Below are 27,365 nucleotides of genomic sequence, written 5' to 3'. Positions count from 1 at the left end.
ATTAAATGAAGATTTAGTATTTAATAATAATTGTTCCACATACATTATGTTTAATTTGGAATCACATAACTGAAAAGATATACATTAATTATTGTATTATTTTCTATGTAGGTATATCTAAGTATTTATAAATGAGTTATTAATGTCTTTTAAACCTAATACAGATAATTATTAATGTTGAATAGTAATTTTATTGATTTGTAAGTCATCAGTAATAAATTACACATAAAAAAGGAAAAACAAAAGACATGGATATTTTTAGACTTACTATTAATACATTCAATGAAGGAAAATGTTTCCTATTTCAACATCTCCACCACCAGTTGAAAACCAGCCTTTGTCAAACGAAAATTCGCTATAAATTCTCTTTCAGGCAGCTATAAAGGATCACCACAGGATCACTAGCATCACGTAAGCGTCGCCTTTCAATTCTTAATGCTTTCCTCTTTCTTTCTTCTTCCGCAAATCCAAGTAAAAAAGCACGGGCCATACTTTATAAATTATATGGATACCTACGCTTCTATTGCTCAGTAAAAACCTTTTGGAAAAAAGAAAATGGCTATATATTTATACTTAAAAAATTATTATCTATCATAGTTGATAGTACATATTAACTCAATGTTATCTTTATATTTTTTGTTGATTATAGTATAGAAACACTTGAAATAAGACGTTAAATCATATACGTGCTATTCTTCCTATATTTTGTTCATATATTTTTAATATTTAACTTATCCGGATTATAGTGTCGATCACTGAGAATTTACAAAACACTGCTCAATACTTAGATTAACGATTGGTCTCCGCGCGCGCGCTACGACTAGATACCGCCGGCGTACTTGAAAAATGCGGCAACTAATAGTACGCCGAATTCGGCGTACCCGAGCCAGTCGTGTCACAGGCATTGTGTGGGGAGGGCGAACCGATAGTTTATAAAGATTTTGAACAAAATCTGAAGTATAATGCCTATTTGTGTCATAAAACTATTTAAAAATAATACAACAAAAAATAAGAAAGACACTGGGATCACGTACCATCACTAAGTATCGTATTATTCGAAATTTCTCCTTTACTTCGAAAATTTTTTCTACGAAAATACGACGCCATTCAGTGTTGCAGTACTGCATATCCAAAAAAATACACGTGGTTGAGGAAATCTTTTAGCAATAATTTGAACTTTTTTTTTCAATACTATTACGAACACATGTATAAAAAAATATAATAACAATAATTTATTTCTGTTTAACCATGTTTAACTGACTCATATAATGTTTTTTTTTTATTTCCGCTTTTTTACTTTTAAACAACCTTTATGACTATAGTATAGTAGCGTCGCAAGTGAATTTGAGTCGCATGTTCATGGATTCGATTCCCGGCCAGGTCAGGATGAAAAAAAATATTTTCAAACTTCTTTCCAAGATGCCAGATTTCCCATTTATCAGGTAAAATTTATGTAGCTGGCAGCCCAATTCTTCACACACACTAGCGTCTTTACAAATTGCCTAACACACACTACAGAAATGAGTTGCCGCACTCACAGAGCTATTGTTTTTAGGTGGGGCGGTATCTAGTCGTAGCGCGCGCGCGGAGACCAATTCTTAATCTAAGGCTCAATACTAGTTCCTTTCACAGCATATAGTGATCAACCTTTTGATGGTCACTTGGCTTACGGAATACCACTTTATAAACTATCGATACAAAAACACCTGTCAAATTTGTTACGGTGGCTTTCAAGTTGATTTGGTGCTCATGACGTCATTTCAGTTGATAACATAAAATAGCCAATACGAAAAACATGGTTTGACAAGAAATCGTTGAGCACCGTGCAAAGTTATCATCACTATGAAATGTCAAATGAGATACGCAATAGCCCTGCAGGTATATTTGTTATTTAATATGTTAATCCAAAGTGAGAAAGTAATTTAGGTTAGAATATTGACGACGTGATTTGGTAATTTATGGCATAATTGTAAATAAACATACAAACAAACAAACACATTTCATCAATTTAAAAACAATTCTATTTAAATAAAAGGCTTTTAAGTTAACATACATAATAAGTTAATATAAATAATTAATTTACTAAGTTGTATGCAAATTATACCTTCTTACCTCAATTTGCATTATCATTAAATTTTCAGATCGATCCGAACTGAGTAGTTTCTTACATTCCCGCATAAAACTTGAAATATATATGTATTTAGATTCAAATTGCAATAAAACTTACCCTAGTCATGAATCATGATTAAAAAAATTTAGATCGTTATTTTACTTGCAACGCAATCAGTTTCTGCAATATTTTAACTAAGATATCCAATAGCAAAACAAAATTTAATTAAAATCACAAGTAGACATTGATAAATGCATATTAAAAACGAATAAATAACTTGCAGTGCACAATCTTAACGACCCTACCTATAATTATTAGGGGTTCAATTTTCTGTTAGTTTGTGACTATAATATTTGACAGGAAATTACTACGAGCGCGATAATTGGTTGTTCTTTCAATATTTATTGTTAAAGGATACGGAATGATATATCGTTACAGAAAAAAAAAATCGGCTTCGTCCTAATTGACTTCCGATAAAAACAAAAAACAAAAAAATATAGTCCACCTCACTTTACATAAATGTGTTATGTATTTAATATTTTCTTCTGGTGTAAGGGTATTCTCAATGGATAAGCAGTGTTGGTGTTTATCTATTACAAGGAACTGATCGGATTTTGCCTCATTATTAGCGTAGATAAAATACCTAACTATGTACAAGACTCCAAGGTCAATCGCAAATCTAAATGTTTTTTCACAAAGCTTTCGTTTTGGCTCGTGGCCTAACAGCAAACAGGATTGCCGTGTAATTAATTGTAAGAGCAATTTGCGGGTCTCCATTGGACTCGCTAGGGCAATGTAGTCGCTGCGAACTGATTTAGACTTGGTATATCTTGTTTCATTGAAATGCAACTAGGATAATCTAAATAGAAAAGTATTTTATGAGCTTTGCTACTTTTCTTACATGTGTATGTTAACTGCGTTGTTAGGCTTAGGTTGAGTTGACCAAAATTCGTTATAAGCTCCTTGCTCCTTCCTCGGGAGGATTATCTTATGCAAGATTTTCTCCATTTAAAAAAAAAGCCAAATTCATCGAATTTTTGTAACAATTGACACCTCGAAATGAGCTTATTATAGCTCTTGATAACTGTTGATATTTTATTCACTAAAAACTAAAAATATATATGATATAGGTAGTTGTACTTCAATGTGTGATGTGTTGTAGATCAAAGTTGTGTCATATTGCGTCACTAATTGAATTTACATGATTGGTTCTCAATTAAATTATAATTACTGAGCAGTTTGGTTAATGAAGCGGAACATTACTTATATGAACGATAGGTACTTACTTCTACGAGATTATACTTCGCTATTATGAATACATTATGTTGTAGTTTGTACTAGTTACTTCCATCGAGATAGAATGTACTACGTACTAGAGAGGCGATCGCTACTACACTCTCTTTAACACGAGCTAGAGGTAAGAATCACAAGTCTCTTTAGTCTGTGTCGGACTGTGCCCCCCGCTTGCCGCGTCAACACGTGTTATTGCTCTGTTCAAAATGCCTTCGTGTTTGCTTAGATATTGTTTTAACAGTTCCCATAATACAAACAAAGCCCGAGGAGTGACTTTTCACCAGTAAGTTTCCTTATTATGAGTAAGTCATGCATTTTACTAATATTGTTATCATTTTGCGAAAAATCACCACGCGTTCTGCGTTTCGCGCCATTTTTCATAGACTTACAGCACAGACGTGACACTATCGATGAGTCTGTTAAAAAAATGTAACTGGATTTTTTTAACTATGTATATACAATATCTACTAGGAAAGATTACCGTGGTGTAGTACCTAAATATTTATACTTTTACCCGACTACGCAAAGTAAAACGGTAGGTTATATTAAGTAATATTTATTTATTTACCTATTTTTATTTATTAAAAAAAGCCTAATCAATAGTTGTTCCAATAGGATTTATAAATTATTATGCACAACAATTACAAATAAACACAACATTCACAGAAACTAATACAGTAAAAGTTCCTTAATCGCGCTTCCTTTATTCGTGTTTTCACTATTCGCGGATTAAAAAAATGCGACCCAATTTCTATATTCACGACTAAAAATTTTTTTTATTCGCGGATTTAATAAGTACATACATAATAATAAAATTATTCCAATAGGTATCTTACCCAATATCCTTGTCAAATGGACTAATAAGAAAGTAAAATAGATCTTATAACAAGTTTGCCTAAAGTACATAATATTATGTTCTTAAATGATATCGCCGAGGCCTTTGACACAAGCCGCCTTTGTCGCAAGCCACCTCTGCAGCGATTGATGTTTTTGAGAATGTAAATAAACAGAATGGAAGCAACCTTATAACTCAATAAATAAAGTATATTTTTAAATGTAGTTCCGTTTATAGTAAAGTTACAAAAATTGTGATCGAGTAAGGGGGCGTCCATAAATTACGTGAGGTGTTTTTTAAAATTTTCTGCACCTCCCTCCCCCCCTGGTGAGATGTCGTGAGAATTTATTCAACCCCTCCCCCATCCTCGAATCTCGCGTGAGATTTTTCAAAATGTGAGTTTCTTATACGTAAACGCCATCAACATTGAATCATCGTATCCATTTAAATTACATCATGAAGCAAAAACTGATAAAACTATTGATTACTACACAAAACGACAAAAGCTTAATAAATTGATATTATTTAAAGGAAATTAAAATACATAGTTTAATATAAAATCCTCGTTTTATTAATTCCCTAGTATCAGTACCACCAGATAGTACCGAGTAAACAGATTGCACAATGTGTCGCATCTGCACGCATTGCTTAATCTTTGAACTTGAAGCCACGCCTCGCTCGTTCCACACGTACCCCACCACATCGGCCGCGCGCAATGTTTTTGTTTGGAATAACCCCTCTAGTAATATATCTCGATGGTTACTTCAAGAAATAATATACGCATAATCTTAGGCCTCCAGATTTATTTTCAATTGTTTACAATAATTACAAACCTATCAAGTGCTTTAAGGATTAAATAATAATATTATCGCAGTAGTACATATATTGATGTTCCTGAATAAATCTTATCTAACACTTATCAGATAGATATAAAACTCTTGAGGCAAAATATTGGTATTGGCTGCATACGGGCTGTGTGAATGACCGACCTTACTCAATAACGCTTGTTATATTTTAATTAATTCAATGTGCTTTGCAATGATAAACGATTTTATACGAGTATTTTTATACCTGGTCAAATGTGTTTTTATATTGTATATCTTGTTTGTAATATAAACAAGCACGCTTGCGACGGATTCTTTATCGTTTTCGTTTAGAGGTATGTTCATAAATTTGTATATTAATCGACGGGAACGCGTAAAGATGATTCAAAGCTTATAATTGTAGAACCTCATTTCATGATAATCAATCCGCAAAATACTAATGAATATGTTTGACCTACAGTTTCAATCAATTTTGTTGTTTTCGAGATATAAATTATCATGATTGTGATAATGAATTCAAACATATCACACCTAGGAATACGAAAGCCATCGTATCGATCGGAAAAGTTTTCGTCCTTTATTTTCTAAATTGCTTATGTTAATTCAAATTACCTATGCATAGAAACCACGAAAGTTTCTTTATTAGCCACGTTATCGCCGATTTGTTTAAATTGTAAAACATTGTTGGCACCTTCTCGACTTGTTAATGAGTAACTTGACGAGCAAATTTCCTCTTCACATGTAAGGGTACGCGCAGACAGAGAGCGTTCTGCGTTCCGCGTTCTGCGTTCTGCGTTCCGCGTTCTTTGTAATGTGAAGGATCTATAGCGCCGGCGCACACAGAACGCAGTAAGACCGCGGCGGTCATTCGGAACGCTTGCGTTCTCGCGTTCTCTGTACAGAATTACAAAGAACTCGCGTTCTCGCTATGGCTGGTCCGTCTTCTCCAATTGGTATCTTGTTTTTCTATTTAAGATTTTACATAGTCATGTAACTCATTGAAGCTATTTATTGACATTCGAAAATAAATATAAAATCTCTCTTCATATTGAAGCAGCTCAGGGATAAGAATACTAAATTCTCCCATATCATCTCGTTTCGTGTTGATAGGGTGTACCCAACATTTTCTACTTTTTTTTGACTGCTCTAGACTCCACAAAAGCAAGGCTTCATCTTCGGAAGATGAACTTTCGAGAGACATGTTTCACGTGCGGAGAGTCGCGAAATAGAACGCAAATATCTTGAACGTGCTCCTGTGTGCGCTAGAACGCAGAACGCAGAACTGACGAACGCAGAACGCAGAACGTGGAACGCAGAACGCTGTATGTCTGCGCGTAGCCTAAATGTAATGCAAATTTAATACCTTTTTATATATAGTGCTTTTTGATAAGAATCTCAACGCGTCATATCTAATTATGCGTTGATGATCAGAAAGTAGTGTTATAAATGTGAAAGTGGATTAGTTAGTATTGTATAACAAATAAGTAAACAATGTTTCAGTTATCTGTGAAGGAATAGTCATCGCAATATCTTTTATGATTTGGCTATCTTGTTCTTCTTACAAAATTACTTTGACTTGATAACTTATATCTGCCGCAAATTCACTGACTACATCTAGTAGAATTAATATCTCCATTAAAAGGAGGTATAATGACAACACAAGAGACATATGAAACATTAAAGCCTTGTAATGCAATTATCACGAGATCCGCCACAAATGATATGTCGACTGTCACGCTATCCGTGCGCCGTGACCGACGCAAGTGGTATTGTGGCGAGTGCCGTTATGCCAAACAAAAGGTACTAGCACGCGGTTTATTTAAATTATCTGTAGATTATATTGTATCTACGAGTCCGCGTAGGTCGATGATCTGTTCAAAAAAGCAACGAAGCACCGTAGTTCAGTCTAGCCTTCGTAGAGTTGACAAGCAAAAGAAACGTCCGGTTTGCACAAAAAATTGTGGCCGATTTTGCAATCTGTTTAATTGTTTCGTTTCTTTGTACTGCATTTTATTTGTATTTTAGTCACATTTATTTGGATATTAAAATGTCTTTTCTATCAGTCTGATAAACCTAGTTAAGAACAGTTATTTACTTCATAATTGCAGAATAGCCAACATTGGCAGTAAAGCTGTTTCACATCGTATAAAATTTTAATTTATGACATGAAAAGTAAGTTATATATTCGCGACAAGCATTTCAGCGCTATTTGTACAGTAATTATCGTCATGTGATGGTAATGGATGCCAAATGCATCTGGCATTACGTTAAGCGCTGCTGGTGACAGTCGCTAATTCATTACTGCCATGCCGCTGATTATTGAGCATTGTTATGTCGCATACTCGGCGAACTTGTTCACGTTTATGTATGAAATGCAAAACGCCTCCATTTTAATGCATATTGCACAACAATAGTGCGTTTCGTTTTCTTTGACGTAGAACGCATTGCGTTAAGTGCCCTTGTTTGCTCGATACATTTTTAGTAGAAAATAATGGCTGTTTTATAAATTTGAATCCTTGTAAAAAGCTGACTACCGTATTCTGGTGATTTATCGCACAGTGCACAAAAATTCATTTTTCTGATATAAATTGAAATGTCACTCAGACCACAATCCAATAACTTGCCTGAGTCTTCATTTTAAAACCATTGTTTTTTTGGTTCAAAGTGGATTGTATTGATTTTTAAATTGAGTTTAAAATAGTGAACTGCGCGCTCTATGCGCGAATAAATTATTTAAAAAACGGCCTAAAGAATGGGATATCGACGACTTCTGTATTTCTTTATTGGATTGATTTCAAAGCTTATTACATAGCAGTTAGTCAATTGATTCGGACGTCAACAAGAATAAGGTAAAATTTTTTCTTCTATCTAGGTAGAGGTACTAATAATTGTTCTTTTTATATATACATATTTACACCTTCCTAAGGCTGCGTGATACTTTTATGTTAATAGAACCAGATAAACATGTGTAGAGCATACATATTATTGATTGCGTATCCATCCAGGCTCATCAATTATTTTATTTTTGAATGAATTAATTTAGGGTGATGGTTTTATTTAAACATTCCCAGATTTCTTATTTTATAAATCTTGTAAAACAACTTATTGTTTCATCTTTATTGATCCATTCTAAAACTCAAGTTTAATTAAATTGGCGATTCGTTAAATGTAATCAGTGCAATGTGAAATAAAAGAAAGGCGGTTCAGACAGTGCGGTACGATGGCGTCAGGTCATCGACCGGCCTTGCGCCGCGCAGGGCCGTCGTGAGTCGTGACCCTAGCTTTGTTCCATACTCCACGAACAGTCCTGGCTTCGCAAGATCACCAGCCCACGCGCCTATCGCGCTGCAGTCTGCACGCCAATAATAGGCCAATGACTCCCCCTAATAACAAGTTAGCATCGCTAAGCGAACATGTTTTGCTTTTGTTTACATTGTCATATAACTCTGCCAAATGTATAAATGCCATGTTTACATATAAATATAGCCGGCGAGACGCCAGCACAGTTCAGCAAGGTCGCCCGGCGTGTTATTAGTACGTATTGCACAACCGAAGACAAATCGGGATCCTCTGTATTAAATGCGGGTGCGCGTGCGTCATCATGTATAATTTTATCGCGCGGAAGGGCATATAGTAATCTTGTACGTTCCCAGAGCTCGTTTCCCGCTCCGGTTGAATAAATTGTAGCCCTCTTAAACCTACGCATACTCGGCGTCCTACTGTCTGCTAGTTTCTGGCACCGATTGTGTGACATTGTTAATTTGTTTTAGTACCTGATAAAGTTCAACGAGATCAAAACGAAGAAGGGCATTGAACTGCTGCAGCACCTGGTGGAGTACTATCACGCCCAGACGAATTACTTTCAAGACGGCCTGAAGACGATAGAGCATTTCGGCGTTTACGTTGCAGACTTGAGTGTACAGTTGCAGAAGATAAGGCAGCAGCAGGACGACGAAAGGCGGAGACTGTTAGAGTTAAGGAACATGTTGAGGGCGGCCACACCACAGGATAGAGAGGTAAGTTATAAGATATTTATCCTTGAATACTTTTACAATTATTCACCACACATTTAAATATTTCCGAGAATGCGTCATTGCGCATTACGTGTACTATTCTTATACTTTGTTTTATCGCGTTTACCCTGTTGTAACATTAGCTCTGCTAGCACGTTATTTAATTAATCTGATTTCATTAGTCATGACCTATAAAGACAATATAATGATATACATTTAACTCCATATTGTTTTTATCATTTTACCAGGCTGCATCAGCAGTAGGTGGTTATTCACTGCATCAACTACAAGGTGACAAACAGCATGGAGTAACGCGGAGTGGGTACCTCCTAAAGAAATCAGAGGGCAAAGTAAGACGGGTCTGGCAGAAAAGAAGGTGTAGAGTCACAGCAGAAGGATACTTGGATATCTTTCACGCGGACGAAAACAAAACGCCAGCCAGGGTCAATCTATTGACATGCCAGATTAAAGTGGCCACGGAAGATAAGAGGGCGTTCGATCTAGTCTCATGTTAGTATGTTTTAAACTATGTTATAAATAAATACTAGCGGTCCGGCCCGGCTTCGCCCGTGGTACCTACATGTTTAAACTATCCTATCTCTCAAGTTGGATTGAACTGCACATGGTGTGCGAATTTTATTATAATCGGTTAAGTGGTTTAGGAGTCCATTGAGGACAAACATTGTGACACGAGATTTATATATATTAAGATTAACGAAAATAACCCGTTGTCAATTAAATATTTGTAATGTAAATACTGTCACGTGGCCATGACGTTAGCCAAAAGGGGATTGGCGAATGTCACATGTCTTCAAACGTTGATTGAAGGACAATATTCCTTTTCCTGCAATGTTATGTAGTGATATTAATTTTTATCATACTTGCCTGTTTACAAAATAAAATATAGGACACCATTTTAGGAAGCATAATATATGAAGAAAATCAGATGTTTTGCGCGAAGCGACAGTAGTACCCACCTCAACGCTTCGCTTATGAGGCGTGCAAAATTCCACACATAGCATCAACTTTAACAATTTCGCAAGTAGTGTTTTCCAATAATTTTAAGTACTTACAAAGTTGCCTTGGAAACTATGCTGGTTTTATTTTAAAGATGTATACGATTACCTTGACAAAATAAAAGGAGCTATTATTACAATTATATACGACATATTATAATGAATATAAATCACGGTTAGATTAACTTTTTAGTCACTCACAATCCATACAATCACATTTAATGGTTACGTCAATTAACAAGTACATAATAATGTTATCGTAAGCAAAATATTTCACTAATTACAAAAAGTCATATTAAATTACTAGATGCCCTTTGTTAGGTGGCTTTCTATTACAAAGTGGTTTTATGAAATCCAACTTTTCAGGATAAAACAAAAATCTCTTTACAATATTAAAGATCAAGCACTTTATCTACACTAGCTTCATACATTCAAATTTGTTTTTTAATTAAATAAAAAGACGTGTGGCACTCGGGGACTGCCGCGGTAAAGCTATTGCATGCTATGCCTTCAAGCCACACCTCCGTGCCCGTCGGAGTGGGGAGCGTGAGGTTTTTTCGTTACGGAATTTCTGGATTCGGTCCCCGCGCTCAAGGCCCGCGATAGAAGCTATGCAATAGCTTAAAATATAAATTACTAGATTTCCGCCCGCGGCTTTGCCCGTGTTTTCAAAGGAAAACTCGCATAGTTCCCGTTCCCGTGGGATTTCCGGGATAAAACCTATCCTATGTGTTAATCCAAGTTACCCTCTAGTTTCATTGTAATCGGTTCAGTAGATTTACATGAAAGAGTAACAAACATCCATACATCCATACTTACAAACTTTCGCTTTTATAATAGTATTAAGATTACGTTGCCCGCACCCGCAGATAACCGCACGTACCACTTCCAAGCTGAAGACGAGAACGAGCAACGCGCGTGGACGTCCGTACTCGTGAACTGCAAGGAGGGCGCGCTGATGAGAGCTTTCCACCAACAAGCGGGTGAAAGTGGTGATACGGGGCATTCCTTGTTGGATCTGCAGCGGTCGATCATACGGGCGGTGCGGTGTATGCCGGGCAACCAAGTGTGCTGTGACTGCGGGTCCACTAATGGTGAGTGTTGGTGTGTATTGTATGATGCGAGCTTTCCACCAACAAGCTGGTGAAAGTGGTGACACGGGGCATTCCTTGTTGGATCTGCAGCGGTCGATCATACGGGCGGTCCGGTGTATGCCGGGCAACCAAGTGTGCTGTGACTGCGGGTCTACTAATGGTAAGTGTTGTGTGACTTACGTTGTTGAAAGAAGTATGTTTGTTGCGGACATTGAGATATACATATGGAGACGACACCACCTACATCACTTATGTTCCGCTCAACATAAGCCATATGGCTTAACTGCACGCTCATTTTTTATTTGTTTTAAAGTGAAACGCATCAAATATGCCTTCGTGTGTGTTACGATATTGCACAAATAATACAAATAATACGGAAAACTGAAAAGTGACTAACATAACTTTTCATCGGTAAGTACCTAACTAGATAATAATTTTTAAAACTTAGTTAGAGCAAAAAAATGGCGCACAGATTTTGTTCGTGGTGTCTCATCCATACGTAGTAATATTATCTCAATGGTTGCGGATCGGTGTATGGTAAAAGGCATTACAAATGCTGACGGGGGTCTTATAGTAAAGGGCGGTAAGAAAACAGAGCAATTTAAACTCATATATTTCAGCGGTCGTGTGTGCCGACGCTGCGGCTCCGCTCATGGTCATTTTGTTTGTGAATGTGTAAAGCCTTTTTTTTTGGTAACGGGGAGGAAATATTCAAAAGATACTCTCTTTTGGGGGAAAAAGAGAGCATGTGGGATTCTTACCCACTAAAACCTCCTCGACGGCCAAACCCAAAGCATGGTAGCGGGGACTCCGGGATCTCTCGTAGAACGCACCAGAGCTCCCGCAGCTATATGCCAGACTATGTGGCTTCCCTGCCTCATTATTGACTACCCAAAGTGGGTAGGACAGTCACAGGACCGGGAAGATGTTATAGGCGGCTCAATACCCCCTTGAACCGCCCTCGGGAATGTGTAAAGCCTATGTGTTGTTTTTTGAGTGTGATTATGGTTTTAAATTCCGATGATTATATTATGATTTACCACTGTAACTGTTTATTGTAGTGTTTTAGGATTAATTTACTTTATCGTCTGGGTTATTTCTAAAATAGACTTTATCGCGTAAATGAGAACTTCCGAATCCGACTACGTAGTTGTAGAGATTACGTTTTCGTTAATTAGTTTTCATCATTACAAGATAATGAGATCCATTTGATAATTAAGAAGGCTTTAAAATAGTGGTAAAATATAACTAGGTTTTCGTAATATTACCAAATCTAGATTTCAATTTGTACAAGATATTTCATGTCGAATGAAGTAACAATTGTTCCTGCGGAACCTGCACTCAATTTACTTGTATACGAATTGTAATTGAAACGAAGAAATATTCGGGAGATACGAAATCGCCTGGTTTTTAAAACAAAAAGATTTTTTATGAAGTTTCATGAACTTAGGTACAGCGAAACTTAACTAAATGAAATATACATACCATTATAGGAGACAAATAGCCGACGCCGACGGAAATTTCGTCTGAAACTAAAGTTATGAAACACTACCCGAGTCTTGAGACCATATTTAACTTTCCAAAAGCGTAATAAATGAGAAACTTTGCTGACAGTTTAAGTCTTTAATGTAAATAGATTTTTTTCATTAGTCTACTTTAAATACGAATAATTAAAAAGAAACCACAGTATGAATTAATTTCATTTCATACAGGGTTTAGTAGCTAGCTAAAGTCAAATTACTAATTAGTTGTATAAGTGGAGGAAAGAAAAGGCTCTATAGATCTGGTGGTTTATTGTTTTTAAATACTTTCATTACATTTCTTAATTCAAAGGGCAAAACCTTAGATTAAGGATTGGTCTCCGCGCGCGCGCTACGACTAGATACCGCCGGCGTACTTGAAAAATGCGGCAACTAATAGTACGCCGAATTCGGCGTACCCAAGCCAGTCGTGTCACAAGCATTGTGTGGAGAGGGCGAACTGATAGTTTATAAAGATTTTGAACAAAATCCGAAGTAAAATGCCTATTTGTATCATAAAACTATTTAAAAATAATACAACAAAAAATAAGAAAGACACTGGGATCACGTACCATCACTAAGTATAGTATTATTCGAAATTTCTCCTTTACTTCGAAAATTTTTTCTACGAAAATACGACGCCATTCAGTGTTGCCGTACTGCATATCCAAAAAATACACGTGGTTGAGGAAATCTTTTAGCAATAATTTGAACTTTTTTTTTCAATAATATTACTAACACATGTATAAAAAAGTATAATAACAATAATTTATTTCTGTTTAACCATGTTTAACTGACTCATATAATTATGTTATTTTTTTTATTTCCGCTTTTTTACTTTTAAACAACTTTTGTGACTATAGTATAGTAGCGTCGTAAGTGGATTTGAGTCATGCGACTCAAATCGTTCATGGATTCGATTCCCGGCCAGGTCAGGATGAAAAAAAATATTTTTCAAACTTCTTTCCAAGATGGCAGATTTCCCATTTATGAGGTAAAATTTATGTAGCTGGCAGCCCAATTCTTCACACACACTAGCGTCTTTACAAATTGCCTTACACACACTACAGAAATGAGTTGCCGCACTGACAGAGCTATTGTTTTTAGGTGGGGCGGTATCTAGTCGTAGCGCGCGCGCGGAGACCAATCCTTAATCTAAGGGCAAAACAATGACTGCTTTATGAAAGACCGTACCTTTTTTTTTTTTATTCAAAACCTACCTACCTTATTTACCTTCATTGAATTCATTGTAACTCTCATAAAATGTCAAAAGTTACAAACAAAAACATGTAGAAGCCCTACATTGCTTGAGATAAAAGCTGACCGACGATTGAGTTATTAACAGGCGCCCGAAGAGTAAATCTTCAATTACGTATAAAAAGTGCGAGTATTGTTTCCATTATACTTGAGTGGTTTGAGTCATCGTTGCATAACATTATGCATTGTGCACGCAACACTAGGTAAATAGGTTTCGATGTTTTTTCTTCACGTGACGTGCTCCGTGTTGACAGCCTGTTTCTCTAAGTAACTTTACTTGCGTACGAAACGGGTTTGTAATATGGAAAGAAACCATATGGGATGTTCGTTTTATGATTATAGTGGAATTGTTTTTACATTCTATAGTAAACAAAGTTTGTTATTGAGGCTTAAAACAATCGTTGAATGATATAACGTTAAATAGCTTACCAAATATTTACATTGTGATAATGTGTAGATAAATGTGTACTTACCATCCCCTAGGTTATTAACGCCTGTCTAAGAGCTCTATTGAGTCTATAGGTTTTGCTACATTATTATCTATTGTCATTATCGCGCTCCGTCTTTTATAAGAGAATTCAGAGCGCTTTTGTCAACACCTCGTACAAAAATAAAGTTTGACGAACAATCAAAAAAAGTTTCAAACGTTTTCTATAAAAGCGTTCATCAAAGAAAGTAAAATAAAAGGCGATTAATTAATCATTGTCCGTTCTTTTTCAGATCCAACATGGCTGTCGACGAATTTCGGTATAATAGTGTGTATAGAATGTTCTGGAAGTCACAGGGAGTTGGGTGTGCATATATCAAGGATACAGTCGTTGACGTTGGACCGATTGAGCACGTCGCAGTTACTATTGGCGAGGCACATGGGCAATCAGATGTTCAATGACGTCATGGAGAACACGCTGGACGAACGGTTGAAACTGAAGCCCGGGAGTACGATGTGAGTAATGCACTAAATTTTAAGGTAGAATATACCTTTTAGGGGCAACTCAGTTTTTGACGTGACTACGTCTTATGATTCGATAGCGCCGGCTGCACGCACGAAAAAACATGACTCATGCGGCGTTACCTCGCTCTGAGGCGTTCCATGTAAGGCTTGAAGTGCAAGCGAGAGCGCGAAACGAGCGACAAAGAAGCACAATCGGACGTTGTCACGTTCAACTATATCGTCAGTAAACCGACTTTACAGACAACCAATTTTTTTTAAATTTAGACAGTCTCAAAAACTTACCGAAACATTTAGAAAACGCCAGAAAGGACCTGATACATTCTTTCGTAAATTAATACAATTAATAAAGAACTAATAGTCCAATATTACGATCAAATTTTCTTTATTTCGATTAAGGATCATTTTGCGCGTTCAGGAAAATTTTGCCTGACAATTATTTTGAGTGTGTTTTGTAGATTGCAACATGACATACTTTATTATAATTTTAACAATTTATTGCTTCGTAAATTATCGCTGTAATAAATGTTGCATACCGATAACCTTTATAACATATCGCACGACAAAAGCGTAGGTAATCAGTGACGACTTGATCGTGCATGATAAAGTAAGCAAATTGTATCATACCTTGCAATGAGATGTCAACATGTTATGCGAATACAAAATCCTCGATAGTATTATCTTATATTATATTAAAATATGGAAGTCTAGTCTTGAAAGGTACATTCCTATTTCTTTAAAGATAGAAACATAAAAAAATCTAAATACATACCAGTTACTTACATAAAAAAAGTTGATATCTACTAAATTGCACTTTGCGTGATAGATAAGTTGTGTTTTTATTAGGTATCAATTTATAATGAAAAATAATATTTTCCTAATTATTCGTTGCAAATTTAATGACTTTTCAAACTAAAATAAACATGTAATATTAATTGCATTGCATTCGTTTAATATTATTGATAGCAGAAGAAGTAGAAGAATAGATTGCTACCTACGTTAAATCAAAATTGAACTCTATCACCAGGGACGAAAGGCTCCGTTTCATCCGCGAGAAGTACGTGTACCTCGCACGTACTGCACCTTTTATAATATTAGTTGAGCATAAACGTTGAATCAAATCTGAACTCTATCACCAGGGACGAAAGGCTCCGTTTCATCCGCGAGAAGTACGTGTACCTCGCACGTACTGCACCTTTTAAGCTATTGCATAGCTTCTATCGCGGGCCTTGAGCGCAGGGACCGAATCCAGAAATTTAGTAACGAAAAACCTCACGCTACCCACTCCGACGGGCGCGGAGGTGTGGCTTGAAGGCATAGCATGCAATAGCTTTACCGCGGCAGTCCCCGAGTGCCACACGTCTTTTTATAATATTAGTTGAGCATAAACGTTGAATCAAATGTGAACTCTATCACTAGGGACGAAAGGCTCCGTTTCATCCGCGAGAAGTACGTGTACCGCGCGTTCGCGGCGCGCACGTGCCGCGACGAGGCCGAGCGGCTCTCGGAGGTGGAGCACGCGGTGAACAACGGCCACCTGCAGAACTTGCTGCAGGCGCACGCGGAGGGCGCCGACTTGGCGGCAACGCTGCCGAGTTCGGTATGTTTTGGCTTAAATATTAGTGTTTTAAATCGCTTAAAATTTGGAAATTTTGTAAAAAAGAATAATTAATATTGTAAAATCACTTTTAAAGCACTTAAATTTTGAAAAAGTTAAAAAAATGATCTTTTTGTAATAATGATAAATGTATTTTTGGAACGGTAAAAACAAGTGAGTTGATGTGTATTTTTAATTATCTGCAGCTAAGAAACGTTATCTGAATCAATACTTAAATCATTCATTCTCATTACTTTCAGGTTGGGTAAAATTAAATTCACCATATCCCATTAATTATGCCCAAAAACTTTCATATCAATAGCCCTGTCCTTGACATAACCTTGTATATAACAATTCCCAAACGTTTCCAGGACTGCGGCGAAACGGCGCTACACCTCGCGATATCACGAGAGCTCGGCGACGGATCGTGTTTACATATAGTCGATTTTCTAGTCCAAAATGGCGGTTCACAGCTGTTAGATAAAGCGACCGCGTCCGGTATGACCGCGCTGCATCTGTGCGCCGCGATTGATCGAACAGAACCAATGAAATTATTGTTAAAGGTAAGGTATAGATAATAGACGTTCGTTTTTTCGTAAGGCCTTAATTTTTGCTTACTCCCCTCTGCATATGCAATAGAAGTTTTTTTTATCTTAATTTCTGCTCTGCCCCTCTCTAAAATGTTTCTCTTTACTCATAATTACTTAAAATATAAATACTTATAATTAAGTTGGTAAACGATCTAGCGATTAGAACGCTATTTGTAAACACAATTTTAATTTTTTTATGTTCTTATGTGTTTTTTTGTGTAAATTTTGTGTGTAATAAAATATATGTTTATTTAAAGGCGGGTGCAGATAGTACGCTGAAGGACGTCAAAGGGAGGACGGCGTTGCAGGTGGCGAGGCAGTTGGGGCACATGGCGTGTCTTGAATTGGTGAGAGAATAAAACATGATCTATAAAATGCTTGAGTTTAAGTTTAAAAATTGAAATCAACCGGAATTGATTTCCCATTTTGTGTCTAAAATGTTACTTAAATTCATAATAAAAATACTACTTTGATTAGCGAGTTTATATAAATAAATGAAATAACAAAACATTATTTTTATATTTCAGCTAGAAAGCGTGGATAAGAGAGAAAAGAGTATATTTGAAAATATCAATATAGACTGGAATTTATCACACGATGAAGGATCTACTGACTTCTCAGACGACGACACTGTCATCGATGAACGGGTAAGTTCAAATTTATGTTTAAAATTTTATAGACAGAATAATTAAAAAAAAAATACTGTAGATACTTGCAAAAAATATATTTAATAAGAGGAAAAATAATTATTTAATCAGAGGAATTTAATTGTTTATCAATAAATTACTCACTAAAAATAAAGTTTAATGTTTAAAGTTAACGGGAAATACCTATCAACATTATAAACAAGGAAAATGGATGAATTATCATCTATGATTGTCTTTTGTCAAAATTTGTTTTGCTGTAAAATTACTTCATTTGAATATCATTTATATTTCTATATTCAATGTTTCTAAAAAGTGTAAAATTAATATTGATGATATGAATTATAATGAATAAGAATGAAAAAAAATGTGTGCGTGTACTAGTTGTACACACGTAAGAAGTGAAACTTTTTTATGACCTTATTTTTCCAAAAATAATTTACAATATGCAACTTTACAGAAATACGTTGAATCTCGCGTGGTAGGGATAAGAAAAAGATGGCGCGTAACGGAAAAATGTCACGCGTAACGAAAAAATGTTACACTAAATTTTTTCCAACCCCGATAAAGAAGTTTTACTTCAAATAGAACTGTTAAATATTAATAGCCTTTCGGAACAACACATGTTCTTTGTTTTCAGGTTTTATAAGAGCAAACCACATGCTAACAGTAATGCAATAACATAGTTTCTTCCACAGCAAAACGGCAGCGTGACGCCCGAGAAGAAGTGCCCCCGCTCGCGCCCGCCGTCATACGCAGGGGGTGCGGGTGGCGCGGGCGCGGGGGCGGGGGGCGACTCGCCCGTGCTGCGCTCGCGCTCGTCCACGTGCGACTCGCTGCACGCGCCGCCCGCCAGCGCGCCCGCCACGCTGCCGAGGAAACCGAACGTCTGTGAGTGTTATAGTTAAACTAGCTAGTACAGCACGATTCAAAATTAATGGCGGAATATCGTACGATCCAATGCGCGGAAAACAATTTTATTGAAGTGAAAACTTCTTTAGCGGCGTTGAGCACTTTTTCTGTAATGGGTATAAAATCTTAAACTCGCGTCAGGACACGTGACCTGATCGAAAAAGCGTAAGACGGATACCATTCCAAAATATCAAACATGCTCAACATTAATAATCAAGTTTTTTTTTTAATTTATATGCGTTTAATTTCGCCATGATACGTTACATATTATGCAAGTTTATAATGCGTAAGTGTATTGGAAAATATCTATATGTATAAAACTCAAAGGTGACTGATATAGTGATCTATCAACGCACAGCCCAAACCACTGGACGTATCGGGCTGAAATTTGGCATGCAGGTAGATGTTAGGACGTAGGCATCCGCTAAGAAAGGATTTCCCGAAATTCTTGCGGGAACGGGAAAAAAACGGGGATGCACGTACAAAGTCGTGGGCGGAAGCTAGTGTTCTAATAAAACACATACAAGTCCACGACGATTAACTGTCTCGTGACGAAAAAATAACATTGTTTTATACCACTAGTTACAGTAATTAAAGATTTTATTTCATTTATAGATAATATCGGCAGTTTAAAAAAGCGTGTGGCGCCCTTGCCGCCGGGAGCGCCGCGCTCCACGCCCTCACCTTCGCCCTCCGCCGACACACGGTCCATACACAGTGAGTCTTACAATCATTATATTTTTACTACATCTCTAATTAAACAAGTACAATGGTGACAATAACATGATCCTGTTTACCAATTACGCCTATCATCCAAAATGATGTGTCTATGCATATAACAGTTTTATTACGTCACGTGAGTCGTGCAATGTTCAGAACTTTCAGGTGTTTTTAATTCTTCAAATTTTACAAGTAAGTTACGTTGGTTGCATAAAATACCATACAGATTTTTTTCGTTGCTTAACTAAAGTCCGGTCGCGGAGCAGAAATAATTTCGTACAATGACCTCTTTTCAAACATTTTTGAATGAAGTGCAGTTTACATGAAATATTTGGAGGAGAAAATGTTTTTTACTAATTTCTTAAATAAATGTCCTTTATTCATTTACAATACTTCTTAGTTAGTTACATTTTAACTTTTTCAATAACCACGATATATTATATAAAAAAAGTGTGCGTGTACACACATAAGAAAAAAACTTCTTTATGACCTTATTTTTCAAAAAATAATTTACTATGTACAATATTACTGAAATACGTTAGTCTAACACGCGATTTCGACTTAGGCGGATTTTGATTGGACATAAAGAGTTTGAGGTTTATTCTTATAAATTTTGAATTCACAAAATCATAATTGAACACCTGACACCAATCAAGCAAACACAAACCTTACGCTCTCAGGTTAAAGGTTTACAATCATTGCACCTGTGCAAGCAAGACACATTATTTTTACAAGGGAGTGACAGTGACAGGTAATAACAGGTTAATGTACGAAATTCTTCCTGCTCCGCGACCGGACTTTACGCACAATTTTTTTAAAAGACAAAAGAATGAAGATAAATATTGGAATTGTATGCTCAATTATGTTTGTGAAACGTCTAGTCAATGGTTTAAAAAAAAATGGTTGTTTGTAAAGTAGGTTTACGATCGAGATGTTTACGTGATAACGTCTTATTGGTGGCAGCGCTCGAGATGAGACGGGAGATCGGTCCGTCTCTCTCTCGTTATACCTGCGATCGCGCTCGTGAGGTTTTGGTGTGACACAAGTTTCTGAACATGTCACCCGACTAAAACGATTTTAAAAACGTTATCACGTCAAAATAACTTAATTTCAGGTGGTACAGTAAAACACAGGCCTCAACAGCCCCCGCCTACACCGCCGCCCGGCAACTCGCTGCACAACGGAGCGCACAGGGATGAACCGACACCGCCGCCGAGAAAGGTTAGTATTGTTTTTTATATATTATATAAAAGGGTTGAAGAATAATGTGGGGTGTATTACGTGGGAGTATTAACTTAAATGTTTATTTCGGAAATAAATTTTATATACCGTTACTGATATATTGTAATCTAAAATATTGTAAAGTACCTATTATTCTTATTATTATAAAGTAACTCCAAAGCTTACATAAAATCCAAGATTTTAATCCTGGTCCGGATATTTATTAATTAAATTTACCCTTTATATATTTAGGCATCTGCATCACCAAATTATAATATGTACTTGCAACATTTCGTACAAAAATATCATAATATTGTATTGAGTGATATTGTGTGTTAATAGTACACCTCTTAGAAAATCATAACATTGATGACTTAGAAATAAAATCTTTTCATAAGACCATATCAAAACATTTCCTCACCCAAAACCACTAGACAACCATAACATTATAATATGTATTACAAATATAGAATATGTAACACTTTTAGTATACTTATATTATTCATGTATAACATGTAGATAGATATAATAATTCGTGAAAATATATTTACTCAAAACCCCGATAAACGTGGAGAAGCAAGTGCCCACTCTGTTTGTCATATCGAAAAAGACAAGGATGGCATGATTTGATTTTTGCATAAATTGTATCTCTGTATTAAATTAATTATCAAAAGGATTGTGGATGATTTTGTCACATCATATTCTATATTATATGAAGTACAGGGTATATTTGTTTTTTTTTCTTCAGAAGAAAAATAGATTGCTACAGGAAAAGGCTGACAAAGTGAAACTGAGAAGGGTAAAAATGAGAGAGCTTTAGTGTAATTAATCGCTTACCCTTGTTTATTTTCACTTCCCGTGATTTGTCTGTGTTCAGAGAATTTCGAGCTGTTTATTTGTTTATTTTGTTTATGGCAAAAAAATTCTTAATAATATCTACCTTAAAAAAGGTAGACCAAACATTCTATCTATCAAATAAAACGTAATTTTTCCAAATTCCAAAAGCTCTATGATTTCAAAGCGTTTTTATTGGCAGGTTTCGATCATCCGATATTTAAGTACTTATATAAAAATTAGAACATTTTTGTTTCTTGAAAATCTCTGACAATAACTATCCATCCCCATAAAATGTGCATTTGTTAGGAATATAATGCTTATTTTATGGATATATTAATGCATGCACATTAGCTTTTAGCTATTATCTCCCGATAAGAATCCTGTTTAGATGAACATTGTAGTCACGAAGTTGTTTTCACGTAGATTCTATTGTAACAAATATTAAAGTTTAACAACACATTGTGAAGAGTTTTTGTGGTTTATTATTAACACTATAGTGTGTGATTGCATGTCGTACAGATAAATACATATTTGGAAATGAGTAATTTTAACAATTTTATTATTTTAATTTATTTGATTAATATATTTTCTTAACAGAAGGATTTAAAATTTCAATCTCATCCGACTTCTCTTAGAACGCTTACTCTTAGATGAGCTTAAACAATCAGGCTTAAAAAATATTAAATCATATAGGCATAAAATATGATAAAAGTTCAATTTTTTATTTTTTCTTATTGGGCACAACGTCTTGCACACATTAATAATACTTATTGTCAAAAAAATCTTTCATAAGAATTTCCAAAAATTTATTCACTTTTAGTGAAAATGTGGTCAACGAATCTGAAAAAAAAAAAAGATTTTGAATTTGATGTTTTAGTTTTATGGCTTTCAAATGCTTCATATAAATGTGAATTAAAAAAAAATCGAATCCTCATTCGAATCCCGTATCGTGATCGAATTTTTTTTAAGACAAGGAAGGACGCAGGTCCTTCACACCAATTCGGCCTGTGATCCCGCCAGAGCAATCGAATTTATTCTAGATTCTTTCAGTTTTATATGTCTAAAGGACACACCGCGCCATCTATTGAAACAGTAATACGAAATATCAAATTCAACAAAAAAAGTTCCATCGTTACAATATTGTAATCATTGAAATAATGTTTCGTATTGGTTTAGATGGTTGTTTAATATCTCAATACATTTTCTCTAAACATTGATTGAAACACCGAATATTCAGTCGTTAGTGATGTCAGCAAGATGTTGTACCCTTGCCAATCCGCTATATTTACGCGTCTAACAACGATTGTACCTTCCAGGAATGTTCTAGTCAAGACTCGTCGCTGGAGTTGTGCGAGCTGGACGCGCTGTGCCCGCGCTCGCGGCGCTCGCACTCGGACAGCCGCTCGCTGGACGTGTCCGACACGTCCAGTGTGCACTCGCGCTCGCCCTCCGCCTCCATCACCATGGTAACGGCATACAATATAATATAACTAGTGGTTCGCATGCGTACCTACATGTTTAAACTGCACATGGTGTGCGAATTTTATTATAATCGCTTAAGTTGTTTAGGATTCCATTGAGGACAAACATTGTGACACGAGATTTATATATATTAAGATAGTACTACGTACAGAAGGTTCACTCCCTAACAAAAGTCAACTTTAGGCATAAATAATAGCTAGGCTCTGTAATGGGTTTATTTGTACAACTAAATAAGTAAAAAAGTGTAAATAGGTTACCGAAATAACATTCGATCTTCAAAAAGGCACACGCACGATTACACGTCAAAGTAAGGCATGATTCAAGTATCATAATCGACAAAAAGACAAATGAGGTAAATTATGGCTAATATATGGGAGAGGTGAGTCGAAATATGTAGCCATATTTTGACGTGCCTCTCCCGCAGCACTACTATCCAAACTACACCTTAACGCAACTCCATAAGCATACGATGAGCATTTGAAACTAATAATAACTTGTTTTCCTCACCTGTGTAACTTCTTTGGTACACAATATGTATTTACTTGACTGTTTATAATAAAATTATTCTATTTCAGATGGGCGGCATGCGTCGCTGCAGAGCGCTATACGACTGCTCTGCGGACAATGAAGACGAATTATCATTCCGCGAGGGTGAAGTCATAGTAGTTATCAACGAACGTACAGAAGACGATAATTGGATGGAGGGACAAGTCGAGGGAACAGGACGCAGGGGCATGTTCCCCGTCTCTTTCGTGCACATGCTGCCGGATTAGAGCGAGAGAGACGGCTATACAGCAGTCGACTCCGCCGTTGCATTTGTGCTGACCGCAAGCGGGACATTTGTACTGTCAATTCCAGACAGTGTGATGGATATATGTGTTTAATATGTTATGGAAAGGTTTAACTGTGAATATGGAATTCATAGTTTAAGCTTAACTTACGAAGGGAATAAATGCGAGATAGATGATGCCATACCGACTCCGTATTAGGTTTAAGTACCTTTAGTATGAGCGAGATAGATATACTTGCCAATTCTCTGTATATCTCTACAGAGAGACTTGGGTGGGACCTATAGAAGGTTACTCTTGTCTCTTTCGCGCACACCTGCCAGATAAGTGAGAGTGAAACAGCAATAGATCTGTCGATTCTGATCAATAGTCGTGTTTGATGAATAGCTCATTAAAATTATATGCAATTTAACTTGCAGGAAATGAAATCGTTTTTGTATTTAATTTAACAAGCACTTGTTATTTTGAAATTATCAAACAATAAAAAAATGCAATTACACACTTATTTTGCCAATATTTTCTGCAAGTTAAAATTCAAGAATCGGGTACATTTGTACCAATCTCTATTAGGTCGTAGATATTAGAGATATTTGAATTGCCAAGTTTTGAAGTGATAGATGTGATTTCGTGATATTATAGCTCAAAGATTAAAATTTATAAATTCGAATCTTTTCAAAAATATGTATGATATTTATATTGAAGGGCGTTACTACAAATTATGATCAAGTTGGCCTAAAGCTTTCGGCTTTTATTTAAAGGCTATGAGCTTATTTACTCTAGTATTTTGTATTCAATACACAATATTATGCACATTGATAAATGAGTCAATACAGATGAATATTCCATTTAACATATACATACATAATACTTTTACAAATGTCTACCAAAAATTTGGTACATGCAAGAAGCACAAGGAATAACGCAAATACGTAAAATAATTTTGGTTATTTTCGATTGGATATGACATATACATTATATTATGTACATTTAACAAAGGATAAAAATCAGGCCTCAAAATAAACTCTGTTGTGATAAATCAGCACAATTGTTGTTTTTATATGACATTTTGATTTTGTACTTTTTACCATATATATAGGTAAATGTAAAAGTTATCGTTATGACATTGAAAACTGTTGAAAAGTCGATACGCGTGGGAGCTTACTACTGCTACGAATTTATAACACCAATATTGTGATGTGCCAATAGAACTCCGTCCCTTCGCGGGTTTATTTGAATTTCGAATTAGCATAATAATCTGTTCGTTCGTTCTGGAATGTTCTAGAAGCTCAAACCGTGGCGACAAAGATGTTTATGTTAAATTATCATTGTGTAAAACAATAAAATTCAATGATTCTCGATTCTAACTCACCTATTAAAATACCATCTATGTCTTTAAGTTTTTAAAAATTGTGTATATATTACGGCCCTTATTAAAATAATTAAGTTATTTTATTATGCTCAGTTTCTTTAAGAAACGTTTCGTTTTACATACTGATGTCTTACTTTTTCTTGCATTTGTAGCTCGTATGCAAAACGAAATGTTTCTATTACTTATTTATATTTATTAGATGGAATTGATGTGTGAATATAAGCGAAAGATTTGTATATTGTCGTCAATCTATTGGACCAGTGATCGTTTGTTGTAGTTGTTCTCGTAGATGATAGATTGTTGCTACATGTTGTCTATAGAATTTCTATTTTAATGAGAAGTCATAAATCTTGTCATGATTATATCATACTAGCGGTCCGCCCTGGCTTCGCCCGTGGTACCTACATGTTTAAACTATCCTATCACTCAAGTTGGATCGAACTGCACATGGTGTGCGAATTTTATTATAATCGGTTAAGTGGTTTAGGAGTCCATTGAGGACAAACATTGTGACACGAGATTTATATACATATATACATATTAAGATTTATTTACAAATACGACCACGATATTCATTAAAAACTATCATTTCAGTCTCCGGTTAAGAGATAAGAGAAAGAGAATTTATAATAATAAAGAAACGAGGTTTACGATTTCTCAAAAAAATGTCTTTGATAATAATTGTTATGAATGTAAAATTTTATCACTTCAGCTGTTCCAAGGATTTGAATAATTATAAATTATATATAAAATACTAAATTTATTGTGGTAGTTTTCAATAACCGTATAATTTCGTACAAGATTACTTTTTTACGCATTTCCTACTAGATGTAGCAGAGTTGTGAGATCAATCTTGCATAGAAACTTCTCGATTTTGTTTCATTTTGGTTCGAATTTTTCATATCGAAATAATTTATAGCCATACGTGCGTTATAACATCAAATGCGTATATAAAAAACCAAACCGTAAATCAAATAACAATTTTATAACTATTACTATTTCTTATAAACACATTCCCATGTAATTTATTAGCTTCCTTCTACTTTTAGCTCTTTATAGCTGTAAGTATTACCAGCTTATCCATTTAAAGTTACCTATTTTAAAAGCGCGTTGCCATAATTTAGTATTATTGGTTATAATGTAAATGAGATAATTGCTTTCACCATTATGTTAATGTCTGATACACAAATATTTTGCAAATATCGTAATTATTATTACTTTTAAGTGTTTTAGTGACTACTTGTAAATAAAAAATCTTTTATCTTTAGGCTGGTTATCGAGAAGATAGAAAACCTACGCAAAATAGCCTTTTTATCGCTAATGTTTTCTATTCTTTGTATTAAATGTCCTAGCCAAAAATGATTTGGTGTGTATTTAATATATCCTAATTTATTATAAATGTTTATTGTGTTCGTTATTATTTAATCTTATTTTGAAATTTTTAATCGATTGTATTTTACTGTAAAGTTTTTACTATGTAAATTATATTTATTTTACAAAGTAGTATATAAAACTTTATTGTGATGAAATATTTTAATGCCATTTTAGCCCGTCAGTATGTTACTTATTAAAAGTGTAACCAAATGATGCTATAGTGAATAAGATGTTTTAATCTTAAATTGTAGTATATTTAATGGAGTTGTAGTCTAAATAGTTTTTTTTTCTATTGTGTATTACCTGAATGAGAATATCTGTATGAATTTATGAATACATCATTTCGATGTCCACACCTTGTTTTATTTATTCAAAAACTTCCTCAAAAATATTAAAATTTGTCTATTTTATATTAATTTTTTGTTGATGCTACTCTAAAGCGCGTGCCATCCACATTTTTTTTTTGTGGTCAAGCCGATTCCCTATTGTCAATAAAAAAAATCTAGATTTTAACAATCGTTCATGGTGATGTATTTTTGAACTAAAGTGCATAATATTTAACATTGGGATTTGAACAGTGGGACGAACGATTAATTCTCTATCTTGATGGTCTAAGTTCCAAACCTAAGTTGACCTTCACCGGCGAGATAATAGAATGAGAACAATTTTTTAATAAATTTAGTCCTTATTTAGTCTATTAAATTAAAGATTTTTTTTTTTTTTAATATGAAAGAAGGCAAACGAGCATGTGGATCGCCTGATGGTAAGCAATTCCACAGCCCATAGGCATCTACAGACGTGTCCGAGGATGTGTTGCCGACTTTTTAAGGTGGAGGTATATTTTCTTTTTAAATGCCTCGATGTCATAGGCGTTCGGGAATATCGCCGAAGGCAGGCTGTTCCACAATTTGGTTGTGCGC

At 35.3% G+C, this 27,365-nt stretch overlaps 1 protein-coding gene across 2 annotated transcripts in view; it reads left to right on the top strand.

The window, feature by feature from the left end:
- Positions 1 to 26,798, top strand: part of Asap (ArfGAP domain of ASAP) — a 52,335-nt gene extending 25,537 nt beyond the window's left edge. The window contains exons 5-17 of one of the 2 annotated variants that reach the window (XM_089696209.1): positions 8,833 to 9,078; positions 9,324 to 9,585; positions 10,961 to 11,185; positions 14,683 to 14,905; positions 16,331 to 16,511; positions 16,880 to 17,071; positions 17,356 to 17,445; positions 17,626 to 17,745; positions 18,441 to 18,633; positions 19,270 to 19,371; positions 20,489 to 20,595; positions 22,749 to 22,898; positions 23,490 to 26,798. In XM_089696209.1, coding sequence (XP_089552335.1) covers positions 8,833 to 9,078; positions 9,324 to 9,585; positions 10,961 to 11,185; positions 14,683 to 14,905; positions 16,331 to 16,511; positions 16,880 to 17,071; positions 17,356 to 17,445; positions 17,626 to 17,745; positions 18,441 to 18,633; positions 19,270 to 19,371; positions 20,489 to 20,595; positions 22,749 to 22,898; positions 23,490 to 23,687 — 2,289 coding nt within the window. In that variant the 3' untranslated portion in view covers positions 23,688 to 26,798. Of the gene's footprint in view, positions 1 to 8,832; positions 9,079 to 9,323; positions 9,586 to 10,960; positions 11,186 to 14,682; positions 14,906 to 16,330; positions 16,512 to 16,879; positions 17,072 to 17,355; positions 17,446 to 17,625; positions 17,746 to 18,428; positions 18,634 to 19,269; positions 19,372 to 20,488; positions 20,596 to 22,748; positions 22,899 to 23,489 lie in introns of both variants that reach the window. The other variant, XM_089696208.1, reaches the window with a different exon arrangement.
- Positions 26,799 to 27,365: the final 567 nt, after the last annotated feature.

Source organism: Colias philodice, chromosome 6, assembly GCF_061535455.1.
Source record: "Colias philodice isolate Cphi_HAF_F1 chromosome 6, ilColPhil1 Martin Lab GWU primary, whole genome shotgun sequence".
Classification (NCBI taxonomy): domain Eukaryota; kingdom Metazoa; phylum Arthropoda; class Insecta; order Lepidoptera; family Pieridae; genus Colias; species Colias philodice.
Note: the sequence above shows the minus strand (reverse complement) of the source record. Positions and strands in the feature narration are given on the sequence as shown.